This window comes from Vipera ursinii (genome assembly GCF_947247035.1).
Source record: "Vipera ursinii genome assembly, chromosome: 1".
NCBI classification, from domain to species: domain Eukaryota; kingdom Metazoa; phylum Chordata; class Lepidosauria; order Squamata; family Viperidae; genus Vipera; species Vipera ursinii.
The window spans coordinates 206,474,440-206,501,225 of NC_139512.1; the positions used below are offsets into that span (position 1 = coordinate 206,474,440).

A 26,786-nucleotide genomic window follows, 5' to 3' on the forward strand; every position below is an offset into this window, starting at 1 on the left:
ACTTCTGATAAATTCTCACACCCCTTATAAAAGTTCAAAATAACGGCAATGAATTCTGCCTATACACCATAATTTTTAAAACCTTTCCCCTGGAAAGGTTGTGAGCCACTGGACTTATACATCATGTATCAACCAATTTTTACTAGCTTTAATCATGATACTTCACAAGAACATGAAGCCATGCATATTTACTGTGTATGTTAAATGATGTTCAGCTGGGAAGTTAATTAACTAATTTGTAAGCATCTTATGCACCAATCACTCGAAAGCAAATGTTTCTCACCCTCAGCAACTTTATGAGAACTTCAACTCCCAGAATTCCTCAGCCAGCAAGACCACACAACTGGTCTAAACTGCCTTGGTCCAGCTGATGTACTAAAGCTCCCCATTCCTAGAATATCTTTGATTGCCAGAAGTTAGAAAAAAGTTTCTTCAGTATATCTCCTCTACACACTTACAACAATCTGAATATTAAAATCAACCTTATCCAACCAAAAGCCCTCCAGAGATGTTCCTAGAATTCCTGACTGGTATTACCAACATACCTTCAGGAAGGAAACTGGGAGTTGAGATTTGAATATGCTTAAAGACGTCCAGATTGCAAAAAGTTGCCAAATCAACATCAACAAGCATTTATCCAGGTCCAGGTGTACTACCTGAAGAATGCATCGAATATGAGAAGGATCCGGAGAGTTTGTTAAAAAGCAGAAAGAACCAATCTTTGTAACAAAATAAATAAAAGCTTATCTGACAATAAAACTGGCTGAGCTGGCCTTGTTTTCTGCTCCGCTGGCAATCAGGCTTAGCCAGTGCACTCAAGTTGTATTTTATTGTTGATTTTTTTTGGCCCAACTTTATGCTGTCTTAAGTTCTTTCTTTAAAAAGAACAGTGAGGTGTAAGCATTCTCAATAAATAAATTTTATCAAGGAAGTTTCTGGAAAAATGGCCGTCTGCTGTCTGCGGCAAATAAAAAGAGGGAGCTTAAAGGCCATCGAATTTATTAGGGCAGGGGTAGGCAACCTCGGCTCTTTTATGACTCATGGACTTCAACTCCCAGAATTCCTGAGCCAGCCAAGCTGGCTCAGGAATTCTGGGAGTTGAAGTCCATGAGTCATAAAAGAGCCGAGGTTGCCTACCCCTGTATTAGGGCATTATTTTATTTTATTTTTACCATCCATACGGTCAAAGTTCCACTTCACCAGTCGCGATCAAACTGAATATTTATTCCAATTCTGTAAAACTCTTACTTGACCTTCTTGTTTTAACTTAGAGCGCACTTTAAAAGCAATTCTTCCGAAGTCTGGTTAAGTCTTCCACGGGAAGTCGTCTCCCTCGACTCTTTCGCAAAATGCCTTTCTCGTAAGGCGTGACGTCGCTCGCACTGGATTTCACGGGTGTTTCGTTGGGTTTGGGGTTTTTTTTGCACAAAAAGAAGCGCAGGCGCTCCCGACCGTATATGGAAAACGAGGAAAGCACACACTTCCCTATGTCCATAAAAAGGTGTGTTACAACAAAAAAAAACACACACACACGCGCCCGTCGGGAATCTTCGGAATACGGTTCCTTCTCCGGCCGCGCCAAGCCTGAAAAAAAAAAAAAAAACTCTCACCTGAAACTCTCGCCCTGATTCACCCACTTCCTGCGCGCGCCCGCCCGCGCGCTTCTCTCGAGAAAGGCCGGGCTCTGCCTGCTTGCCGCTCAGAGGCGGGTGGTGCTCGGAAGAGCCGGCGCTGTTGGAAAGGGCCGGGAAGCAAACGCGGCCGAGGAGGGCGGTGTTGGGACGAGCCGGCGAGGAGCAGAGGGCGGTGCTGAGAAGAGCCGGGAAAGCGACACACACACACACACACGCACAGGGGGAGGTGCCCGGAAGAGTCCGTTTCCTCGTCGTCTCCCGTGCGGACTTTTTCGGGCTGAGTTTGGGACGGGACGCGGCGGAGGAGGCAGCCCAGGACCAGGCCAAGCGAGGCGGCCGCACCTAACCGACGAGCGCCGCGAGACAAAGCGCCGGCTGGAGGAAAGAAGGAAAAGCAAGCCAGGCGGGCCTGTCGGTGGGAAAGCCAACGCTTAAATCGCCGTCGCCACAGCGGAGGGGGTTAAACAGCCGCCGCAGGTAACTTTCGGTCGAGGTCGAGGCCGGTTGGAGATGGCGCGGCGTCGCTTTGTCCGGCTTGGGCCTCTTCTTGGGCTAGAGTTGGAAAGTTGAAAAAGTGGCGGCGGGGCCGTCCTTAACAGCGACGGGACTGAGGGCGGCCTCGTCTCCCTTTAAGTTTTAACTTCTTCCCTTTCCCCCTCCCCTCCCTTCCCCGTAAAGCAGGGGTCTTTCAAACTTGGCCCTTTTATGACTTGGTGGACTTCGACTCCCAGAATTCCTCAGCCCAGCATGCCTGGCTGAGGAATTCTGGGAGTCGAAGTCCACCAGTCATAAAAGGGCCAAGTTTGAAAGACCCCTGGCCATAAAGGCTAGGGCGGAGAGAGGAGACCCGGAACTGGCCGCGGGGGGGGGGCTTCTCTTGCTTCTCGTTCTCTTCGCCTCCTCCGCCAGCGGCCTCCCTACCCCCTCCCCCCCCGGGCGGTGTCCCCATTCCTCTTCCGAAGGGAGGGGAAGGGCAGGGCAGGCGGAGCGAGGAAGCCGGTTTCTCTCTCTCTCTCTCTCTCTCTCTCCCCCCCTCCATCTTTAAGTTTGTTCATTCCGGGCAGGGGTAGGCAACCTCGGCTCTTTTATGACTCATGGACTTCAACTCCCAGAATTCCTGGGAGTTGAAGTCCATGAGTCATAAAAGAGCCGAGGTTGCCTACCCCTGATTCCGGGACACGGCAGGAGAGACTGACTTTCATCTGCCTTGTGTGGAAAGTAGGGTCAGAAGTTTCTTGGCGGGTTTCGCGCTGCCGTGTCTCGCGGTTTTTTTTTTTTTTTGTTTTTTTTTTTGCTGTAGAGGAGGTAACTTAGTGCAAATGGGACCTTTCCCCCCAAAAAAACAGGAAACAGGACGCGAGTTGAGCTAATGGGGAGGAGGGTGGAGGGGAAAAAAAGACTCCCTTTCCCGTCGTACACCACCAGCGTGAGGAGTCGCTGGCAGCTGAGGTAGGAAGTCGTGGGTGCCTTCGTTCCCAATGGAAAGTAAAATAACTTTTCAGGGACTTTTTGAAAACCGCTAAGTGTTAAAAGCAACGAAAGCGCTCGCTAAGCAGTTATTAGCTCCGCGGTCATCTAAAGCTGGTTTTAACTACACAGTACACCAGGGGTCTTCAAACTTGGCCCTTTTATGACTTGTGGACTTCAACTCCCAGAATTCCTCAGCCAGCCAGCTGGCTGAGGAATTCTGGGAGTTGAAGTCCACAAGTCATAAAAGGGCCAAGTTTGAAGACCCCTGCAGTACACGGTTTAATTTAAAAAGGGGAAAAAAAAGGTTTGTCAAAGAGGAGCAGGTTTCGGAAAACTGTCTTAAATCCTTCTGGTTAAATCTTACTTTGATATATAAAGGTCTGCGGGGGCGGGGGGGGGGGAAACAGCTTATAAAACAATCGCTGGAAATCTTTATGGATAAATAGTATTTCATATTTTTTTTTAGCTGCTGCGTTAAACCATTATTAGCCTGGGCTTCTGTTATCTATTACTGAAATATTCCAAGTTTCACAAATCTGTTCTGATAGGGTTTTTTTAAAAAAATTCAAATCTGCTTTTTGAATGGCCAGGACAGTTTCTGTTATTTTCCCATAAACTTCCTTTTCTATAAGTAGCATTAATCAAAGATGAATATTTTTACTATGAAAAGTAATTGTAATCTTGTAAGTATTTTTTGCTGAGCCTGAGAAGAAGTTGAGTATATTTTCTGATAAAGAAGGTGATTTTACAGACTTGATATTAAAGTACCTGGAGTTGAGTAATGACATGAAACATTCGCAGCTTGTGTGTTATGATATCAGTGTCTATTATGGTTCAAGAACTAAAAATATGTCAGTAATTCTGGTATATTATTGAATATAGTAGGCAAATTTTATATAAATATTATCAAATATTTTACATGGGCCTGTTGGCTCTGTAAATTGAAATCTAAACAAGAGTGCAGGAACAGTCATGTACAGTCTGTGTGATAGGAAATCCTGCCACTTCACAGCTTTTGTATCACCTGAATATTACTTTCAAAGGCCAGGATGTGTTAGTAATGGTGATATTGTAAGAGAGATTTCCACAATGTCACTTAGAAGAACTGTAAGGATGTATCTGAAGACACCAGGAATTGTGCTTGATTCAAAAATAATTTTACCTTTGAAGCACATGAAAGCAATTCAGCATTGCTCCTGCAACACCATTAAGATTATCCATGTGTTAATAAAAATAAGGGATTTATTAATTTTTGTCTGTGCTTATGGGGTATATCTGTAACTTTGTGTCCAAACATTTTTTTACCTTCTGTTGCTTTTCTGTTTTTTATTTTTATTTTGTAGAACTGTAAAATAGCATTCCTTTTTTTCCAGCTGTATGTTTTACAAAAACATCTATTATGTCTCTAGTAGAGATATTGTGATGAAATACATCAGATTTTTGCTTATTTAACTACTTATTTGTCCTAATCTAATATTTCTTCACCCCCTTGGTCATCTCTGCCCCCTTTCTCCACTTGGTGCATATTTAGTATACTTTCTTCTTTTTCTTACTGGCAAAGAGAGAAGCCCAACTTTGAACAGTTGCTTTTGGAACCCCTCTTGGATAAGAATGTTTGGTTCTAGCATAACCAAACTGCCCTTTGTTGCATACATCTGAAAAATAGACATGGCTAAGGTCCACAATTTGGACCCAAATGCTAAACTGTGTGAAGCAAGAAGCAGAAAACAGTCACATATATAAGGCAAAGATGATTTTTTTAAAATTATACAGTCCCAATAAATTCATTAAGATTCTTACATTAGTTTTTTCTTTGTATTGGTAGCTATAAAGTGATGTTGGGAACTCTTCAATTAAAAAGTAATAAAGTTTCTTATCAGTAATATGTGATATGCATGTTCAAGATTTTAAAGTGAAAACTATCTGAAATGAAGTATTCTAGATTGTGATTTAATATGACAGATTAGAGGTAGGGAATGCTTTTCCAGCCTGTTTTGTTTTAGAAGATAATGTGGTGTCAAGAGTAGAAATGGACGGCTATCTTATTAGGCATTCACCTAAACTGAAAATTCATATTCTGATATGACATTGCCAAATATATGGGTATATTGGAACACACACTATGTGGAATTGCCCTTGAAGACCATTGAGAAGTTTTGATTGGTCCAGAATGAATGCCTTTATATGCCCATGTGACTCCATAAGCTGCAATGATTACCAGGTTGCTTCTAGGTACAATTCAGGGTGCTGGTTATGAGCTACAATACCGTACATGATGGTTATTTAAGGCAGAGGTCCCCAACCTTTTGGGCATCAGGGACCGGTTCCCTGGAGAGAGGTTTTTCTGCGGACCGGAGACCAGAGGGTGCATGGGGCTTTGCTTGTTTGTGCGGACAGGTTGCTGACATGCCGCGGCCTGGTACTGGTCCATGGACCAGGGGTTGGGGACCCCTGATTTAAGGGATCGCTTATGTTCCTTGGGGTCTTCCCAGCTGATTTGAGCTGACAGATTTGGTGTGCTCCAGGTTTCTTTGCTCAAACAATATCTCTCAATGCATGCCTTGGGGAATGAGGTTACCTTATCCCATAACACCCAGATGGCTCCCGTCCTACTGTCTTACCAGGGGCCCAAATAGATCTTGGCATTCTCCCAGGCCTTGGAATGGGGACTCTGTTGATTATTGGATATTGGTAAGTTGTTGTGGCTGAAGAATTCTGGGAGTTGAAGTCCACAAGTCATAAAAGTGCCAAGTTTGAAGACCTCTGGATTGCAATAACAAAATCTTGCAACTCTGGTTGTTTATATTCTCCCCCTTATTTGTCAGTGAATTCTGGAAATGGCTGCCTGAACTATTCATTCTGGACCTAAAAATGTTTCAGCCCCTTTTTTCATAGGCAGCACACCTTGAATATCTTAATCAAGGTCACTTCCTTATTCTCTAGAATTGTGAGACACCCAGAATTGTTGGAGATGGGGACACCAAATCATATAAAATAAAAGTAGTAATAAATATCCATAAATGTTAAGGCTGGTGTACTATGTGTATGATTTGATATTTTTCTAGTACTGGAGGATGCCTTCTTGATTAGCCTTGTGTTTCAAAAGGGGTTGTGTAGAGAGTTTGATAGTATCTCTTCATATTTGTGCAGTTGCTTCAGAAGGGTTAGTTAAGAAAATAACAAAAGCCTTTTTAACCTATACACTACTCCTTTTACGACTCTAAAGCACGACTTTAACATCTGTTTGGGGCTTTGTTTCCATTTGTTAAATTATGAGCTTTGAAATTTGGGAGTATATTGAGGGTGATATAAGTCTTCTATAAGAAGCTTCTTCAAAAAATAGTTGCAATGAAGGGATGAACAGTTAATTATAGTGTTCTGGCATCCTTTCTACCCTCCCCCCCAATGGTTTTGTGTGGAAATGGGTGCATTAATAAAGAATTAAATTGTAGATGTTCACTGTTTTTATTTTCCAATTTGTTTGTGGGCCACACAATGTTTTTGTGAAATAATGACAATGCTAAAAGTTGTCATTTTGCTTTGTAACAAATTTATAATAATAATACTAATAATAAAGTTGGAAGGGGCCTTGGAGGTCATCTAGTCCAACCCCCTGCTCAGGCAGGAAACCCTATACCATTTCAGACAAATGGCTGTCCAGTCTCTTCTTAAAAACTTCCAGTGTTGGAGCATTCACCACTTCTGGAGGCAGGTGGTTCCACTGATTAATTGTTCTATCAGGAAGTTTCTCCTTTTAATTTAAAATTAAAAATCTGAAGCGCTTTAAAGTTATCCAAAGGAGATATTCATACATATTTCATTTGTCTTGGGCATCATTTTAGAGACCTTCATTTTGAGTTGTGTGTTTGCATAATTTTTTTATATATGTATTCAGATTGATTTATGAGCAAACAGCACTTTTCATACGTGTGCCCCTTCTGTGATTGATTCCTTTCAGATATGGAAACTATTCTCCCTTTAAGTTGCAGGATATTCTTTGTCAGTGATAAGGACTCGTATTGTATTTCCATAGGAGGTTTTCTTAAGGGCATGCTTAGGCATTATAAGCTAAAAGACTTGGCAGAGAATTCAAGAGAGATGCTTACTGCAATAATTATACCAGAAGGAGCTATTCTAAATATGTTACAGCAATGTGTGCTTCAAGTAGAAAGTAACAAAATATATCCCACCAATTTCTCCTGTCTTGTATTGAAGGTGGGTTTTTAATAACTTTCTGTTCAGCATTGAGAAAAAAAATTCCAAATATACTGTATCTACCTAGTTTTGATATGTGTCCATAATATTAAATTGCCACTAAATGCCATTGAAATTCTTACATATTTCCAGGTTTTCATATGGTACTTAGGATAACTTCCTTGAACGTTACTTATCTTCTTTCAAAAGTAGTCTCAGATTTTCACCATTTTACATCAGAGCAAATGGGAAAACTGAGTAATGAAAGTGCTATCATAAAATGACAAAAATCACTAAATAAAGTCTAAATTCAGGATGTTCCTACAGATACACTTTCTTACAGGAGTAACATATCCTTTTCCCCGTTGCTGTGTGATTGTGGAACCATTCGTTAATTGATTCATCCAGTGTTGGTTTAATGTGAGTGCTCAAAATAAACAGTATTAAAGAAAACATGTTCCATTTATTGTGATTATTGTTTGCCCCATACTAAGTCTCCGTGGAGTATGTGTTGTGTAATCAAAAGTTCTCTGGATAGGAGGATTAATGGCTATTATATAATCTGCCAGACAAGTACAGTATAGTACTTTCATTAATGATGCAGTCATTTAATTGTCATCTAGGCTGCTTGCCAAAACTACTACAGTATCTTTTGCTGTATCTAGAGTGAAAGTACCAGGAAAAAAAAACAAGGGTAAAATTTTTGAATGGACTAATGACATCACCATATTGCTATCTGCTCAACAATTGCATACATTTTAGACAGATGTCACAGACGTGTTTCATTGAAATCTATAGAGTGAAGGTTGGCTGGTATGTTTTCATGTATTTAAATTTCTGCTTTTGATGTTTGGTTTGCTAACTACAAAATCCACCGTGAATAATCTGATGCAAGGTGGCTGAATGAGAAGTTATAGACTGGGGAAATGAAAAAGAAAGAATGGTAGAAATGGTGAGGGAAACAAAGACCAGAACAGCCATTGAGGACAGCAGTGCAAAAAAGAAAATAGGGAACTTTCAAAAGTTTCCATGGAATGTGACCAGCCCGTTGTGTTGAAAGCTCAGTGTGATACAGAACCACTGAGTTTTCAAGAAAATCAAAGGGGAAATTCAGTTGTGCTTAAAATAAGATTATTTCCTGTAATTGTAAAATTTTCAGCAGCTAGAGTTTGTCTCTTTTCCATAAACATCCTTAAGATACAGACATAAAAATTAATAAACTTTCAAAATGTAAAGAAAGGAAATGGGCTTTTGAGACCAGTTTCAACTATTTCCATAGTTTAAAGTTCCAATATTATGGAATAGTATAAGAGAATGTGTAGCTATAATATGACATTGGAGTGACAAAAAAGGCATCGTCTATCTTGAATAGTTTGAAAACAGAGTTCACTCACCCAGTTGGGTTGGGGAGTTGTCAGTTTTCATATTGCAGTTCATCCACCTAGATCCATCCATCTTCATGGAAAGTTGTCTTGACTGGGCAACTTAGAATTAAATAATATGACTGGAAACTTAGAATTGATTCCCCCACCCCAGTTGAATGGTTTGGCTTTGCTGTGCATTGAGGAAGTCTTCACCATTTAAAAATTTTGCTGAAAACAACTAAATGATACTTTGATTATAATCAAAATTAAAAAAAAATTAAATTGGTTAGTTCATTGACAGTATAATTTTGTAGTTCTGAGTTGCAGCTTTTTTTTGCATCAATTTTGATTCCTAGTGACTGCCTGCACAGGCACCTGCCCTTTTCTTGGCAAGGTTTAGGGAGTGGTTTGCCACAGCCTTCTTCCTAGGGCTGAGAGTATGTGACTGGTCCAAGGTCACCCAGCTGGTCTGATATTTAAAGTGTGACTAAATCTCAGAGTCTCTTGATTTCTAGCCTGGTGCTTAATCACTACACCAGGATTAGGCAACCTCGGCTCTTTTATGACTCATGGACTTCAACTTTTATGACTCATGGAATTCTGAGAGTTGGAAGTCCATGAGTCATAAAAAAGCCGAGGTTGCCTACCCCTGCACTACACCAAACTGGCTCTCACTTTTGAATTACATATATTCAGATTAAAAATTAATTATTTAAATTGCACTTTTAAAAAAGCATTATATTTTTTCAACTTAAATCGCATGCAGATATTAGGATACTTACCTGTCTCCATTTTATGTTTTAAAGATTCTTGGTGGATTTTAGTTATTAAGATAATGTCATTCCATAATGAAATTGATATAAATGTGCTATTTTATGATTGTCCATACACCTTATACTTGAACACATTGCAGTAATTAAGTTTTATTTAGAAGTCTCTTCTGATTTTGCTTTGCAAGTTTCTAAATGCAAGTTTCTAATGAGATCTAGAGTCAGATCATTATATGGAAAGCAATAAAGATGTGCAAAAATACTGAATTTTTTCAAGGATGAATTGCTGTTTTTAGCAAAATGTTGTTTTGGGCATTCTGGAAGTGTTTTTGAGTTTCAAACAGCTGTGTTTCAAGCATGTCTCTTGTTTCACAGACAAAACATATCTAGAATGCTTGAGAATCCATTTCATACTTAACCTAAGCTATTTTGCATCAAAACACAGCATTTTGTGTTCAAATACAGTGTTTTAAATATGGAAGATTTTGTACAATCCTATACAGATAGTCCTTGACTTACAACCATTCACTCAGCAGCCATTTGAAATTACAACCCGAATCCAAAGTTGCAGTTATTGCAACACCTTCATAGTCCAGTGATCACAATTCAGGCCCTTATGACTGGCCTCAGGGACATTATAACTGCCACATTTGCTTAACTTTCCCTCTTCATCCTGCCTGGGTGGGTTCCTTGGACCTATTTCCCACAGGCCTTGGGAGTGCTTCCCACCCCATTGGGTCCCACAACCTTGGGCCTCTTCCCTGCCCAGTCACACCTTACTCCCCTTACCTCTTCCAAAGATTGCCTTTCCAAAAGAGCATCCGTACAATGCGATGCCTGGTCTTCCATTGTGGAAATGGGCAACTCTTGTGATCTCCCAGAATGATGAAAGGTGGCCTCTGGAGGAAGGCCATGCATTGAAGCACCTGAGTGCTGTTTTGGAAAGATGATCTTTGGAAGAGATAGGAGGCCCAAGGCTGTGGGACCCAGCAGGGTGGGAAGCTGTGCAAGGGATGCCTTGGGATGCAAGAGCCCCAGCTCATACGTGGCGTATGAGCTGGGTTGGTGCTGCAGTGCAGACCTAGGCCTGCACCAGCTGTCCCAGGACCTCCCCCACCCCCTCAGTCACCCCATGCTCCATTTAAAAGAGAGGTGGCATTGTAGTCATTAAGTAAAGTGATCACGTGGGTGCCTTGCTTAACAGCAGCAACTTATAACAAATTCTCAGCTCAATTATGGTCATCTGTTGCAGACTAGCTATAGAGCAAAATAATAGGGTATATTTAAACGATGACATTTTCTATAGAATTACCTCTAGAACCCAAAAAACAAGGTTTTGAATGTACACAAGTAACTTCTTTGCATTTTATGTGATAGAAAAGTAAATGTTTAGAAAAGGGCGTTAGCAGGAAGACATCGACATTGATAACTTTCTTAAAGCATGTAAAATACCTTATATTTGAATAAACTTTTAGATCTGTGATTACAGGGAAGAAATACTTGCAAAAAGCACAGGTGTCTTGCCATGTTTCACCATGTACTTCTTTTGTAGTTTTGTTAGATGGAAATAGCTGTTATTAAAAGTGAGTAGAACTATATTGGCTACAACTACAAGTAATTAAACCTTAGCATTTTTATGAAGATCCAAGTCTTTGGTTAGAACTAAATTAGTATTTGCCTTTGTTAGGTATAACTTAATATGGAGTACACAGTGCTCCCACTTCCTATTTTCCCTGCAACAATAACCCTGTGAGGGGCGTGGGGTGCAATATACTATATATAGCATTGTGGCAGCAGAATATAAAAATGCAGCTAGAATATTGCTGTTGTGTTTTTTTATTGCAAACTCATGAAATGGCTGGAATGGGAAGTGTATCTAGTCCTTCCATTCTACAGGATTATTCCTTTTATAAGTCACTTAACTGGTGGGATATTCTCTTTTCAAAGAGTAATTGATTTAAAAGAAAACTATAGGAAGGGAAAGATAAGAAAAATATGGGATAAAGTTTAATCTAAAACAAGGGTTTCAGGATGGCATACAAAATCAACCTCAAAATTAATTTTCTTAATCAAATTTCACTGTGTGATCTTGAGCTATTTTCAGTTAATTTTATTGTGCAAGATCGCATAGTGACACTCACGAAGTTGCTCCCTGGGGTAAAGGTCAACAAAGAAATTCCAACTACTAGTCTAAATCTCAATTTGATTGGCTGGTCAGAAGAACTCAAAATGATACATGTAAATGGCTCTATTTTGGGTCAGAGTTATTTAGTCTGAATTTAGTTTTGAGTAACCTCCATTGATTATAGTGAGTTTGCTGCATAAGTAGACATTTGTGTTGTGTAGAGAATTGAAATGATTTAATACTTTTCTTTTCCAGAAATGACTACCATTAATACAGGAAATGTTAATTTCAAATGGGACCCAAAAAGCCTGGAAATAAGGACACTGGCAGTTGAAAGACTGCTTGAACCTCTTGTTACCCAGGTAATAAAAAACTATATGGTTATCCTTTTATTTATTTTTTTATTAATGTTCTGGTTCCACAAGAATTCTCCCCAAAATTCCACACATTACTTATTTATAGATATATAAGCTCACAAGGATGTATAAATGTTTTGAAGGTTTCCAGATTTTTCATCTTCCAAAAACTAAAGCTTTGTTACTTAAATATGGAGTGTGTTACTTGAGGTATCTTGTTCAAGCAATCATATTATGCTGTTTTCAGGTCACAACATTGGTCAATACAAGCAACAAAGGTCCTTCCAACAAAAAAAGAGGCCGATCTAAAAAGGCACATGTTCTAGCTGCATCCGTTGAGCAAGCAACGGAGAACTTTTTGGAAAAGGGGGACAAAATTGCAAAGGAGAGCCAGTTTCTTAAAGAAGAACTGGTAGCAGCTGTCGAAGATGTTCGCAAACAAGGTATACCTTTGATGAAGTTGCAACTCTTATGATTGTCCACATTTGTAAATTAGTTCACAGGAATTACAGATTTTTAAAAAAGAAATAGTTTGCCTGTCAGGATTTGCATACAGCAGGGGTGTCAAACTCAATTTCATTGAGGGCCGCATCAGCATTGCAGTTGCCCTCAAGGGGCTGGGTGGGCGTGGCCAGCTCTGCCTCGTTCGCATCAAGGGTGCCTATGGGGGCCTGGGCAGGAGTGGGACAGATCTGAGGGTCTCTGGCAGAAGGAGGATCTCTGGGCCAGGGCCAAGGCAGTGGGGGCCATTCCCTCACTGTTTCCAGGATGGCTTCGCGGGCCGCATGAAACCAATTAGCGGGCCGGATCTGGCCCCTGGGCCTTGTGTTTGACATGTCTGGCATACAGTATATTTAAACACCAGCTTGGGGATAAGCTCAGCTTTTGATATGCATCAGCATGTCTTATGTAATTTTACATTTTTTATGTATATACACAGGGCCTCAAAGAAGTGTATATAGTTATTCCGCTCTCAGCTTAATCTCACGTCCTGTGAGAAGGGCTGGACACAAAAATATTGAATGACCTTGAGTCAGCCATTAAATTTGTAGAATGAAATTTTGTCTTTATTGGCTGGTGTCTATGAAAGTACTGCCTAAGCAACATTTTATTATAAAATTGAAAATGGATCCATTATTACCCGCAGAGGATTTTGTTGTTTCTTACTTCCAAAAAGCTTGGTATAAAATTGGATGATCTTAAATTGCCTTTAACTTAGGTGATTGAATGGATATCTTCTACTACACAAAAAATCCAAAACAGTATTTTCTTCCCCTTGACCCCATTTTTAAAATGTTAATAGAGCATATTATCATCTGACAAAAAGCTATAATTTTAATGGGGCTATGAAAACCATTTAAAACGATGTTTGAGAACATAGTGGCACATACAGAGCACTCTTTTTTTCATAATTAAAACAGGCAAATCATTTTCTAGGCTTGTGCAGCTGCTTCACAAATCTCCCAGGTGTCTTCACATTAACGTGCATGCAGTTTTGCTTCATTTTTCCCAGCAAAGCAAAGTAGCTATTTATCCACATGTATGTCAACAAAACCAGGAACAGTTTCCAACTACATTTCTAAAAAAATAGTATGTTTTAATAGCTCATAAAGCAATGCTTTATACATGTACCCACCACATCACCTTGTTCAAGATTTGCACAGGCCTAAATTTGACTTATTATTTAGCAATAACAGTCGATATTTTACATTGTTCCCATTTTGTACCTTGGCTAGACTTCAAAGTGTACAGTATTTGAACTTTAAAAGGTATTTGAAATCCAGCATAGAGACCAAGGTCAATGCTTCCATAATGAAGCCATGCCTTTTCCTGGGCTTGCATGGTATTGCTAAGTACATCAGACAAAGATGCGACTTCTTTAAAAAGCCAGTAACACAGTTTCCTTGTCTCTCCAGCTTCAGGTTGAACATTTGGACATTGTATTAAGGCCATTGAATCCTATATAAGCAGCAAATCCTTAATCTTGAAATACTTGCCTAAGTGCCAAAATTGAATTGTTTTGGAAGAGAATGTGATGAAAATTATAGCAATAGATGTTTTAATGAGGAATGTTCTTGCCGTTTTTGGTTTTGGCTGAATTGGGTATACTTGCCTCATCATCCTAAAAGCTGAAGCCTTACAGCTAACTTTCTGTATATATATATATATAGGAGACTTAATGAAGAGTGCCTCTGGAGAATTTGCTGATGACCCCTGTTCTTCTGTGAAACGAGGGAATATGGTGAGAGCAGCTCGGGCCCTCTTGTCAGCAGTTACCCGGCTCCTCATTTTGGCTGATATGGCTGATGTCTACAGATTACTTGTGCAACTTAAAGTTGTAAGTCTTGAATATATTGTTCACTATTTTAATGGCATAATAAAAGGAATTCAGAATCATTGTTTCTAACTTGCAGGAAAAGGTGTTAATAGGGCAAGAGCGTGTCTTTTATATCCTGCTTTGGACTTTTTAAGAAATGTTGGATGATTGTGGAAAAGATTCTGGTCTAAATGGAACATTTCTGTAAAATAAAAGATCTATTCCTATATTGTTACATGTTGGTTGACAGATTTGCCATCAGTTGGAACGAATTCTGTTTTACTTCTTTACCCCAGGCAGTTCTTTAATTTAATTTGGATCCGATGTGTTCATGGCCTTTTAACATAAATTGCTATTGCTAAATTCAATATAAAACATTAATAGCTTATTGAAATCTGATATTCACAAACATAATGGTTTTCTCTTGTTTTGCTAGCGTGTCTGATTTTATTGATTTGCTTGGGGTTGGGATTAGACCATATTTCTCTTGCTTAAGTATGGTGACATTATAAATAACTGCTTTTGTAGAATTCATACTGAATTATAGATATTGTGAACAATTTAAAACTGATTTCATTCTCTAGGTGGAAGAAGGCATTCTAAAATTAAGAAATGCTGGAACTGAACAAGATTTAGGAATACAATATAAAGCTCTTAAACCAGAAGTGGACAAGCTTAATATAATGGCAGGCAAGAGACAACAGGTATAGTAATTTTAGGATTATATGCTTTTATAAATTCTGACTGTTACAACACAGGAACAGTCATAATAGAAATGTCAAAATGATAACATGGACCATTGTGTGAAGTGGATGTACAAATTGTGATGTAATTGCAGGAGCTTTTGTTTTTAAGGAAAGCTAAAGCCGCCACATGGGTAGGGAAACACTGTTATCTACAAGGGAGACAATTGCAAGTAGTGCGCCTTGGTGGAAACCAGCCATTCTAAAGATACTTTTGACAGTTTATAAGTTGCTGAAAGAGTAATGCCATAATAAGCTTGGAAGAATTACATGAATCCACCCAATTTTGTCTGAGTAGCTACTCAAGTGACCATTTTACTACCACAGAAGAGCTTGTTTGCAATAGAAATCTGCATTTTATTGCAAATCTCCTGCCTGCAATACTGCTGCCTGGCTCTTTCCTTTCTACATTATGCTGCTCGTGTAATCTAAGACATGTAAGGTGTCATTATCTTCAGTCTGATCCTTTTTCAGAAGGAAAGATTCAAAGTGGCTCCAATTTACTACAGGTCTCTCAGGAAATATATAACTGCTTCTATCTCCTGTCCTAAGGAGCTGGCTGAATGTGAAGAAGATCTTTAGTCAGCTGCTTCAGTTTTGCTAGTCTCTCGAACAAGATTGCTTGTTTATTTATATATATCAAACTTCTTAACTGCCTGTCTCCCTCATAGAGATTAGCAAAATACCAACAGTGTTGTTAGTTAATCTGCAATCGCTCCTCTATGGAACAAGTTAAAATCAAGCTGCCCATTTTTCTCAAACGCTATAGAACAAGAGTCATATCTATGCAGCTATTACTAATTACATAATTATTCAGTTGAATAACTTGTTCCAATTTTTTTTAACAAAAAAATACACAGTGGGCAGGATCTTAGAATGGGAGAGGCTGCTGAATAAACTGGTATAAGGAGACGAGAAGGATGTTTGTCGTGAGATACTGCTGCCTGTTTAATACACACTTACAGATTAAGCATTAAGGTTTGGCTTATATTTTTTTTCTGCAATTCAGATGGAATTGTAACTTCAGTTCACAAAATTGACATTTGAGACTTCATTTGCAAAGATTATTGTGTTCCAGAAATCATGTAATTTCCTGATGCATCCTGATACGGGTTACCCTATGTTTCTTCATTGAAATAGGTCAGATAAGGAATGGACAATATGTACCTCTGCTGGAGCTGTGGGACTTCATCAGCCCCTCTCCATTGGCTATTGGGATTTATACTTGGAGTCTCACATCTTGTCACTGCTGATATAAAAACTAAATTCCAAAAAAAATCTTTTTATCTCTAAATAAAATGTAACTCTTTCTACAGGAACTGAAAGACATTGGTCATCGTGACCAGATGGCTGCAGCCAGAGGAATTCTTCAGAAAAACATTCCTATACTTTATACCGCTTCTCAAGCTTGCCTGCAACATCCAGATGTAGCTGCTTATAAAGCTAATAGGGACTTGATCTACAAGCAGTTGCAGCAGGCAGTCACAGGAATCTCTAATGCTGCCCAAGCGACAGCTTCTGAAGATTCTGTCCAGCATCAGAGTGGCGGTGGAGAGTTGGCTTACGCACTTAATAACTTTGATGTAAGTTTTAAATTTGTACCATAAATAAGTTTGGGCACTATATTTCTGGAGCAGTACAATTAACAGTTTCTGATTTGCAACCTTGACATAAGGGGGAATCATTATTTGGTAATTGTAAAAACTAATGAAAGTATTATCTTTCAAAATATAGTAGGGTCTAACTTATTTGTAGGAATGCGAACTGGAAATTATTAAATTACGTACAACAAACACCTAATTTAATAATACCCAGCTCAAACCAACTCTAGCAATTTAGAAATGCAAATTGCTTGTAACTCTATTTTATAACAGCACTTAAAGTCTTCTCTTATTGGAAAACCAGAGTTTTGTATCGATTTATTTTAAATTTCAATTTTCAGTTTTTTGAGAGAAAGTGCAACGGGCTTCTAGTTTGGAGGCTAGGCTTTCAGATTTTCCAGAATTCAGACAGGCTGTCAGATAAGCCAGGAATAAGGCCCTTGTGCTTTCTCAACACAGTTACAGTTTACTCTGTGTTCCACTTGAACAATTTTTGAGTGACACACCTGATACACATATCTCTGGTTGAGAACCACTTCTAATCAACCATATGCAGCTCTCCATAATCTGCAAGGTACTTTTCCCAGCCAAATAGATCTTCCATTATCCAGCTTTCCCAGTTCCCACCCCATCCCCGAGCAGTTTGAGCTCAGATTGGCCACTTGGAATGAGGTCAAGACTACTGTGTGTCTTGATAATTACGTAGAAGATAGAATCTGAGGAGATGCAGCTTGTACAGCTAGTGTTCTTGATATTTTTTCTTTCAACCTGATGATCTTAAATGAGTTACTAGATTCTGTGACCCTAAAACGCTGCTGCCTCATGTTTGAGCAATAGTTTTTTGTGAATGTTCTTACTAGGGGGATATGCCAAATATTTGGTACCGTTTTTCCCCTCTGGTTAGAGAATGCGTAAACTTCTTTCAAAAAATTTAAGAAAAGAAGTTGGCCTCAGACTTTCGTAGATCAACTATTAAACTTTTGTTTCAGGTAAAAGGGTTTCTTTCCTCAAAATAGTCCAGACATGTCAAACATAAGGCCCGGGGGCTGGATCCAGCCTGCAAAGTGGTTTCATGTGGCCCGCGAACCCATCCTGGAAACAGTGAGGGAACGGCCCCCACTGCCTTGGCCCTGGCCCAGAGACCCTCCTTCTGCCAGAGACCCTCAGATCTGTCCCACTCCTGTCCAGGCCCCCATAGGCACCCTTGATGCGAACGATGTAGAGCTGGCCACGCCCACCCAGTAGGCTACACCCACTCTAGCCATGCCCACCCAGTAGGCCACGCCCACCTGGCCCTTGAGAGCAACCGCAATGCTGATGCGGCCCTCAATGAAATTGAGTTTGACACCCCTGACAGTCTCTTAACATTCCCTTTTAATATTTCAAATAGGTCACTTCTAGCTACATTGGCAAAGTGTGGAGAAAATAAATTCACTCTCAGATATGTAAAATATTATAGAATATACAAACAATATTGCTATATGAGATTTTACTGAGCAGTTTCATTCTTGCAGTAAAGTAGCACAATTGATGTCAATTAAAAAAAATCAACAGATAAAAGATAATGGCATAAATAGTGTAATTTGGGCCTGCTGATACTAAATCAAAGAAACCTTAGCAGCCAGGAGAATTTTTAAGAAAAACAACTGCCGAGTTTTTTAAAATAATAAACCTGGTTAATGAATATTACTTTAACATTAAAGAATAACAGTATACAGCATAAGCTGAAAAACTGGAAGACTGACAAACCACAAAACCGGAGTCTACTCTCTGATAATGTAAATGAAGTCACTAATGCAGCCTTAAGTTCTAATGAATGTTTTGTTGTATACTTATTTTTAAAATTAATACTTGAAGGTAAGAAAATGACTAAAATCCAACTGTCAACATAGATCTCTGTAGACTGAAATCTAGTTTTTAGCCAGTGTTACGCTGGGTTAATTCTGGGTAGTGAATTGATCTAAACGTTTTAGGACTTACACGTGTTAAGCAGAGACTATTTTGTAGTAATTTTAAAGAGGTCTTCATCAAACTAATCCAGAATAACATGTCACTTTATTAAAAGTTATAAACCATTTCTTTCTTTCTTTTTTAAACAGAAACAAATTATTGTAGATCCATTGAACTTCAGTGAAGAGCGTTTTAGGCCATCCTTAGAAGAGCGGCTGGAGAGCATCATTAGTGGCGCGGCCCTAATGGCTGACTCATCCTGCACACGCGATGACCGACGGGAACGCATAGTGGCAGAGTGTAATGCAGTGCGACAAGCCTTGCAAGATCTGCTTTCGGAATACATGGGAAATGTAAGTAACAGCTACACTTGCGAAGATTTCATTTGAATTTCGGAGAAAGTAATATAATGTGATTGGAATTAAAAGATGTGTACAGGTTCTCTTGAAAGTAAAATTAGGTCATTAAAATTGTAATTGCCCTGTGATGGTCTTCTGCTGTCTTGTGTAATTTTATGCAAAGATATTTTTTTAAATGAAGTTAAAAACTAATACAAAGTAAGGGAAGAAAAAAAAAAGAAATCAAAGAGAACTGTTAAAACTGATGAAACGTCTTGGATAAGAAGTAAAGCGTTTTCATCTTTTTCCTCAAATAAAAAAAATTCCGGTTGCCTTTTGAAAGAGAAGAAAGAAAAGAAAGAAAGAAAGAAAGAAAGAAAGAAAGAAAGAAAGAAAGAAGAGAAAGAGAAAGAAAAAGAGAAAGAGAAAGAAAGAAAGAAAGGAAGGAAAGAAAGAAAGGAAAGAAAGAGAAAAGAAAAAAAGAAAGAAAGAAAGAAAGAAAGAGAAAGCACCTTTGAGTCAACTATGACCTGGATTACTGAGAATCTCCATAGATGTTTAAATCAAAAAGAAAGCTAAAAGTACAAAAAGAAAAAAAATACAAGGAAGTAACTTCCAATCTTCTTTACAGCAGTTATAAATACATAGAGTTTCCTTTTACTTTATGGTTACAACATAAGTCTCTTCTTTCAATAATCTATTCTGTCTAATCATCAGGCCCATAAATCATAAGTTATTTTTTTTTCTGTTTCGTGCAAAAAATCTATAAGGAGTTTCCAGGTCAACTATAAACATAGATAATTGTCTTTTTTTTCTGATCAAGGAAGTCAGTTTGTCCATCTTAGCACATTCTGTCATCTTTACCAGCCATTCCTCATTGTGGGTAATGCCAGTTTTTTTTCCTTTGTGCATGTAGTAATCTCACTGCAGTTATTGTGTACAAAAAGAAAGTTCCACAACTTTTTTCAAAACATCAATCCCCCAAGAAAAACCTCTGGTCTCAATTGTATATTAATCTTCAAAATCCTCTGAATCGGTGTATTATTTTTTTTATTAATTTTTGAAATTGATTTGAGGATAAATTAGAATAGTAGAGAGTTTCAAAGGCTTGGATTTTTCCTCATTTAGAATTGATTCTGTATTAAAAGAGTGAGAGAAATAGTTCTTGAATTTGGCAGGATTCTGTCAGAGGAATGTTAAAAATACATAATATGTGTAAATTGAAGTAATGTCTTACATATAAAAACCATGTTACAGTTAGTTAAAACAATACGCCTATGTGTCTACAACTCATAACTCCCAGTAATATTAATTTTTAACAGGATATATTTTTGTGCTTGAATAGAAAATGTAAATATAAAGGTTTCCCCTGTCCAGTTGTGTCTGACTCAGGGGGCGGTGCTCATCTCCATTTCTTTGCCCAGTTACAAGTGTACAACTGTATTGAATAGAGCAGGGTGGACAACCTATGGAGGGATGGAGCCTCCAAAGTCCCTTTTGGGGAACTCTGAAAGATTATGCCATCACATTTTAGCATTAGATTGCTGAAGAATAATATTATTATTTCCTGCTGATTTTTGGCAAACAGTGAAAACATAGATATATCAAAGTTCAAGTACTCTTAGCATTGCTATCAAATTTTAAAATAACCCAGAAAATGGCTTGATGGATAAAAATGTTAAATCTACCCCTTCGTAGATTGCCCAGCCTCCTTCATCCAATAGTAGCCGAAATTCAATTCATTTAACTGTTTAAATGTTTCACGTATGTAAAAATGTCTGAACAAAAACATCTCCCACACTCTGTGGATTAGAGCAAAGGTCCCCAACCTTCTGAGCACCAGGGTCTGGTTACATGGAGAGGGGTGTTTCCATGGACCAGAGGGGGTGTGGTTTTATGTGTTGCTTGCATCCTGTGGATAGGGCTTTTCTTGTTTGTGCGGATCAGTTGCTGGCATGCCGCGGCCTGGTATTGGTCTATGGACCAGGGGTTGGGGACCCCTGGATTAGAGAATACAAAGTGAAGTCCTGGATTACATCCAGCCTCCAAAGATCTTGGGAGAAGCCCTCAGGGATTTTCTTTGCAGCCAGATTGTTCAAAATAATTTGTGATGAGCTTATCAAAATTCTCTAAATGAATTATATTTGGAAATACATTTGGAATATAATCAGAATTGTAATATCTATTGGCAAATACTGGGTTAAAAATCTTTTTTCAGGTAGACTGAACAACACCTGCTCTAGCTGACATAGCATGGCTGTTTGTAAAATAAAGGACAAGATTGATGTGTTATAATCAACTATAATGTGATACAATCAATTAGTTTCCAATCTGTCTTTATGAAGGAACTATTTCTATTTGAATGGAAGGTAGAAAAGGGAGACAAGTTTTGGAAAAGTAAGAGATACCAGATAGCAAGTCTATACTTCTTGCAAAGAAAGAATTTAGGCTTTTTTTAAATTGAGGAAATGTGAAGAAGTTGGTAAAGGGGAAAAAACCCAAGAGAAGATTGTGTTGTTGTTAGCTGCGAAGTCGTGTCCGACCCATCGTGACCCTATGGACAATGTTCCTCCAGGCCTTCCTGTCCTCTACCATCTTCTGGAGTCCATTTAAGCTCACGCCTACTGCTTCAGTGACTCCATCCAGCCACCTCAGAGAAGATTGTAGCAAGTATTATAATGTATTCTTTTGGTTCGTTTATTAGAAAAACATCTAAATTTACTCAATCACTAAACTAGTTTATTCTTTTACAATTCCCTTTTTTTCTTTTCCATTATTTTTCCTCCTCAGATAAAATAGTGGGCTTTTAGAACAAATCATTGAATAAATCATGGCTTGTTCTTGGCTTCTTTCCTTGTCATATTCAAACAGCAGTAAGACAAAGCCCCTGGTTTGGACAACAGACTTGAAACTACAGATGGAGAGTCATATTGCTTGGTTAATTACACCTGTTTGCTGGTGACACCAGAATGCATACATTCATAGCATTTGGCTTTTTTAAAAAAACTCTGAATTGTTCATAATTGACAAAAGTAGGTTTTAATTATTAGAATCCATGTTTCCCTCTATAGAAATAAATATACATTTGAAAAGCTGGCATCTAAAACTTTACCTATGGCTGTTGAATGTGTTTATATACCTCTTGATATTCAAGGTGCCTCCTGAAAATCCTCCTAGACTTGAGGTATCTTCAGAGAGCATTCCTGGAGTGACTTCCAATAGAATGTGAAAATTATCACCACGTTTACAACAGATACTTCAGCTTTGTCCGTCAGCTTAGATTTTGTGAAATACATAAGGGGAATGAAGCCAATAATGGTGGGAAATTGAGTGCAGTTTTCCTGATGTCTGCTCTAAATATCACGAAAACATCCTAAAAGATAGCCAGGTATTCAATATATTTATCTCTCTTCATTTTACATTTTAAATATAAACCATTGTATAAACATTCTTTTGGAAATCTACAGTTAACACATATTTCATAGTAGCTAGGAATTTGAAGAACTCTTGCAGCTGTGCTTCAAGTTGGAGTCCAATTTGACTTCATTTCAACCATATTTTCTCATATTTCGGTGAAATTATCTTGTGTACTTACTTTCAAAACTGGATTACAGTATGGTAGTAAGGAGAGGATGATTGAAAAGGCCTATTTAGATCTTGAACAATGAGTCTATAGTAATTTATAAAGCCATTGGTTTTGTTGTCAGTTGTGCAATTGTAGTACTTAAAGTGCTTAGAAAAAATGGCACTCAGGCATAGTTTGGAACATTTGGAAATCCAAATAGCAATTTTATACGATGAGATTAATTTGATTTAGCAGCCACAAACAGTGTACGTAATGATTCAAACCCAACACTACACTAAATAAAAAATAGCCCTTTAATGCATGCGTACCCAACTTTTAAGAGGTATATTTGAGTTTTAGGTAGCTCTACACAATTTTCAAAACTGCATCCTTTTGCAAATTAAAGCCCCAGTCACCCTTGTTGCCCAGAGGATGGGGAAAGGGAAGGACCTCACTGTCAATATACTGGTCTGTATAATGACAAGTAAGGCAAGACATAATTTCTGAAACAAAATCTGCCCTATTCAGAAATCGGTGTCTTCAGTTAAATCAGTCTCAATACTGTCATACTATGCACGGAAAATGGAAAACGTGTAGAGACTTGAAAGTTTAAATAAAAACAGTGTTGAACAGGACTTGATGTATAATGTACATGAAAAAGATTTTGGGAGACAGGATCTGACCTTCGCTCATTCCACCGGGACCTGAAGACTTGGCTCTTTGAGCTTTCTGGCCTGGACTGAGAGTATTAATTTGGGGGTTTAAATTGGATTTTAATTGGGGTTTTATATTTATTCAAGGTTTAAATGTAATTATTTTAACTGATCTTAATTTGTGTCATTGTTGTATTGTTATTTTAAAAACCTTGTGAACCGCCCTGAGTCCTACGGGAGAAGGGCGGTATATAAGTCTAACAAAGATAAAGATAGGTCAGATAAGAGACAGCATAACCTGCAGCTGGATAGTGGCAGGGCACGAGGCTCAGGAGGGACCCTCTTTAGTTTCTTGGGTTATAGAGGAGATGGCAGGAGATTGGTCCTTTCAGAAGGCACTGCTAAGGTAGCTTTACAATAAAGTAGAATTAGCTTCTGGTCGTGTTTCCTGTCTGGCCTAACTGGTAAAGCTGACATCGTGAAAGCTTCTACTTGAGTCTATGAGTGTTTTTAAAAAAATCGGTTCATTTAGTGGTTACTGGTATATAATAAATTTAATTCAGTCCTCTTAAAAATGGAAGCCACGTAACCAGCCTCAGAAATTATGACTATTTTTTTAAAAAAAAAATTCACCTTTGTTAATTATAGCGTTTCATGAATTTCTTTTCTGCATTATTGGGAAAATTAAATTCAGAAATAGCTGTGAAATGCTACGAGTATGCAGAAAAGAAAATTGGCTGTATCAGCAGGTCTGCATTTTCCCAATCCTATTTTCAGATATTTGGTCCATTTAAACAATGAAATTGTTATATGGATATTGATTCAATTATCCATCACTGGAGGTTTTCAAGAAGAGATTGGACAACCATTTGTCCGGGATGGTGTGAGGACTCTTGCCTTGGGCAGGGGGTTGGACTAGATGTCCAAGGCCCCTTCCAGCTCTATGATTCTATGATTATAGCTTAAAGAAGTATCTAAATCTAATACATATTTGATAGGTTACTCTTAGTTATAAGATATAGAATTATGTGGCAAGATCCCAGGATATGAAACACCGATTACAGTATTACAATTTGTAACAGGAGTGTAGCTCAATCAAATACTTATTGTTTAGTCCCATAGCCATTTTTGTGCTTGCCATATGGCAGAATTGTGAGAAGATGTAAAACCACTTTTGGTTTTGGTTTTCATTTAAGTTTAATTAAAAGCTTATCTTTATTTAAGAAAATAAACCAACAGATTATCTTAACCTAGCTCATGTTTTTTTTTTAAAAGCAAACATTTCCAGTGTCTGCAGCTCTATAGGGGAGTAGGAATTTTTCATAGTGGAAAACTGTTCAGTTTCCAAACTGGGCTACTGTGATGAGTTTTTCTGCCACTGCATTAAATTTGCACTGGAGACCCCAGGGTTCTTCTCTTCACCATAGAGCTTACTTATGTCATTAACTGGACCAATTTTTCCCCCTCAGGCTCTTAAAACTATTACAGGATACAAGTTGATGGGGAAGGATTTATATACCACTTTGAGCTTTCAGAAAAAGTGAAAGATGAATATGTAAAATAAAAAATATTCACATGTGCCAGGAACCATTTCTGATTAACAAGGCATCTCTGTCTCTTCTGCTTTTCTTTCCCTGTTAGAAGAATCAAAATTATGCAATGGCTGCTAAACCAAGAAATGGTTTCCAGCCCTAATAAGAGTTAAAGCATTGAGAAGGCAATGAAAGGTCAAAGGCATTTTTAAGCTTCAATTGATAATGGGCTTGTCTACCAGGAAATTAGGCCATTTGGGCATTCAAATATCATTATATTTCAAAGTGTATCTAAAGAGCAAATTATTTCCTCATTTTATGAAAAGAAAATTACATGCACATTGCTTTTGCCTAATTCCTCTTAGACTACTTCCAGAGCATATAACCAAAATAATTGAAGGAAATCTCAGAATAAAAGTTAATATTACTGAAAGGAGAAATTGTTATTTTTCAACCTCTAAGCAAGAAAAGCTAAGACAGCACCTAGAAAATTGGAGCTCTGCCTCTTGTAATCAGACAAGGCTGTCTAGTTATAGGGAGGGAAAGGAATTGCTTCATCCAAATAATATGGAATAATTCATGTTTACTTTCTGCTGATAGAATGGCATCCACTCCTGCAACATCCTGATCTTATTTAATGTGAGATATAATAGCGCTGCTACTACTACTACAGTGTGTATGCTGATCAGTATTAATAATAGCCAAGTATTCAAATGTGTCTTTAATCTGGAGGTGTTTTTCTGTCTTGAAAAGAATGAAAAACTGCTCCTCTGAAATATACTGCAAATTGTAGGCATTTGAAAAGTGAAGAGCAGTACAAGGAAAAGGGAGAACTAAACCTTGTCTTTTAAACAAATAGCTATGTTTATTAGAAAACACTGGATAATTTTTGTGGCAAGATTGATGTGCTTTTACAAAAGCCTCTAAGGTCAGGTTGTCTGAATTTCAGCAATTATGATAATTGAAAGCCACTTATTCAGTGAGATGACTAAATATTAGAATATATGTCTGTCCCAGAAATTATTCTCAATTTTAGATTGAAAACCCTAGATAAGCATCTCTAATGTACATTAGGCTCACCATATATTAATAAAAATGATTTCCTTCTTAATTTAAATGCAGTAATTGGTTCTTATTACTTATTGTGATCTTCTGTTAAACTGCACATTTATCTTAGGGATATAGATCCTTGAGTAGAAATGGGCTTAAGAACTACATATGTTGAATGTTTTAATATCTTTGAAATCTACTTAAATGAATAAAATAATTTAAAATGCAAAAACCTGTTTTTACAAGATCTGAGACTTCATAATCTCTTTACCATTCTGATCCTTTTACAAAATGTTTTTTCTTGAACTTTTTTATCAATGCTTTCTGTAAGTCTTTGAATGGCCTCAGAGCAATTTGAGGCTGATGTTTTTCCATTCATGGACTGCTAAGTCTCATACTTAGAAACTTAAATAAACAAGGAACAGTTTATATTATATCTCCTTATTTAAGGTCTAGAAATTAAATTTGCTATCAGCCTTACCTTGCTGACTGCACATAAACTGGCAGAGGAACTGGAAATTATTTTTGTTGTACAAGTTATCAGCTTGATAGATTTGACTATGTTGGAAAATATGGTGTTTGATATAAAAAAGATTTTTCACATGTATTCTGGAAGGTTCTATACTGTCTATGTAGTGATTTCAGTAAAAGCAAGTTGAGCAACCAACAAGTGATTAATTAATATAAGAAAATTCATAAAATGGGAGTATCAAAGGAATCTCTTTACATTCTCTTATGTCTATTGGGAGAGCCCAGTTCAGAGGTGCCAAAAAGAAAAAAAATGGTTGAATCTATTGAATTTTTTTTCTTCATTTTATGGAACAGTCTCTGAAACCAACAGTAATCTTAACACATAAAACTGGAAGTTATGCACAAGGTAGGTTCCTGATAAATAATTTGCAAATGAGAACATGAAGAATATGAAAATTTGTGAAAATATTTAATTTAATGATACTGTGCTCCTTCACATTCAAATTCAATAGTGTGTTCTTGGAATTTAAAAAAGGCAGCCCTCTACAATTTGTCATCCTTAAGAAAAATCTAGATGATTGTGATACCAGAAATTTTCTGTTTATCTGATATGTAGCAAAATAATGTCTATTTGATCTTGATATCATGATGCC

At 37.9% G+C, this 26,786-nt stretch overlaps 1 protein-coding gene across 1 annotated transcript in view; it reads left to right on the forward strand.

Annotated features, from left to right (window-relative positions):
- Nucleotides 1-1,866: 1,866 nt before the first annotated feature.
- Nucleotides 1,867-26,786, forward strand: part of CTNNA1 (catenin alpha 1) — a 70,299-nt gene continuing 45,379 nt past the window's right edge. Inside the window, exons 1-7 of the mRNA XM_083379552.1 lie at nucleotides 1,867-2,111; nucleotides 11,813-11,919; nucleotides 12,161-12,356; nucleotides 14,085-14,251; nucleotides 14,815-14,934; nucleotides 16,290-16,556; nucleotides 18,674-18,877. Coding sequence (XP_083235678.1) covers nucleotides 11,815-11,919; nucleotides 12,161-12,356; nucleotides 14,085-14,251; nucleotides 14,815-14,934; nucleotides 16,290-16,556; nucleotides 18,674-18,877 — 1,059 coding nt within the window. The 5' untranslated portion in view covers nucleotides 1,867-2,111; nucleotides 11,813-11,814. The remainder of the gene's footprint in view (nucleotides 2,112-11,812; nucleotides 11,920-12,160; nucleotides 12,357-14,084; nucleotides 14,252-14,814; nucleotides 14,935-16,289; nucleotides 16,557-18,673; nucleotides 18,878-26,786) is intronic.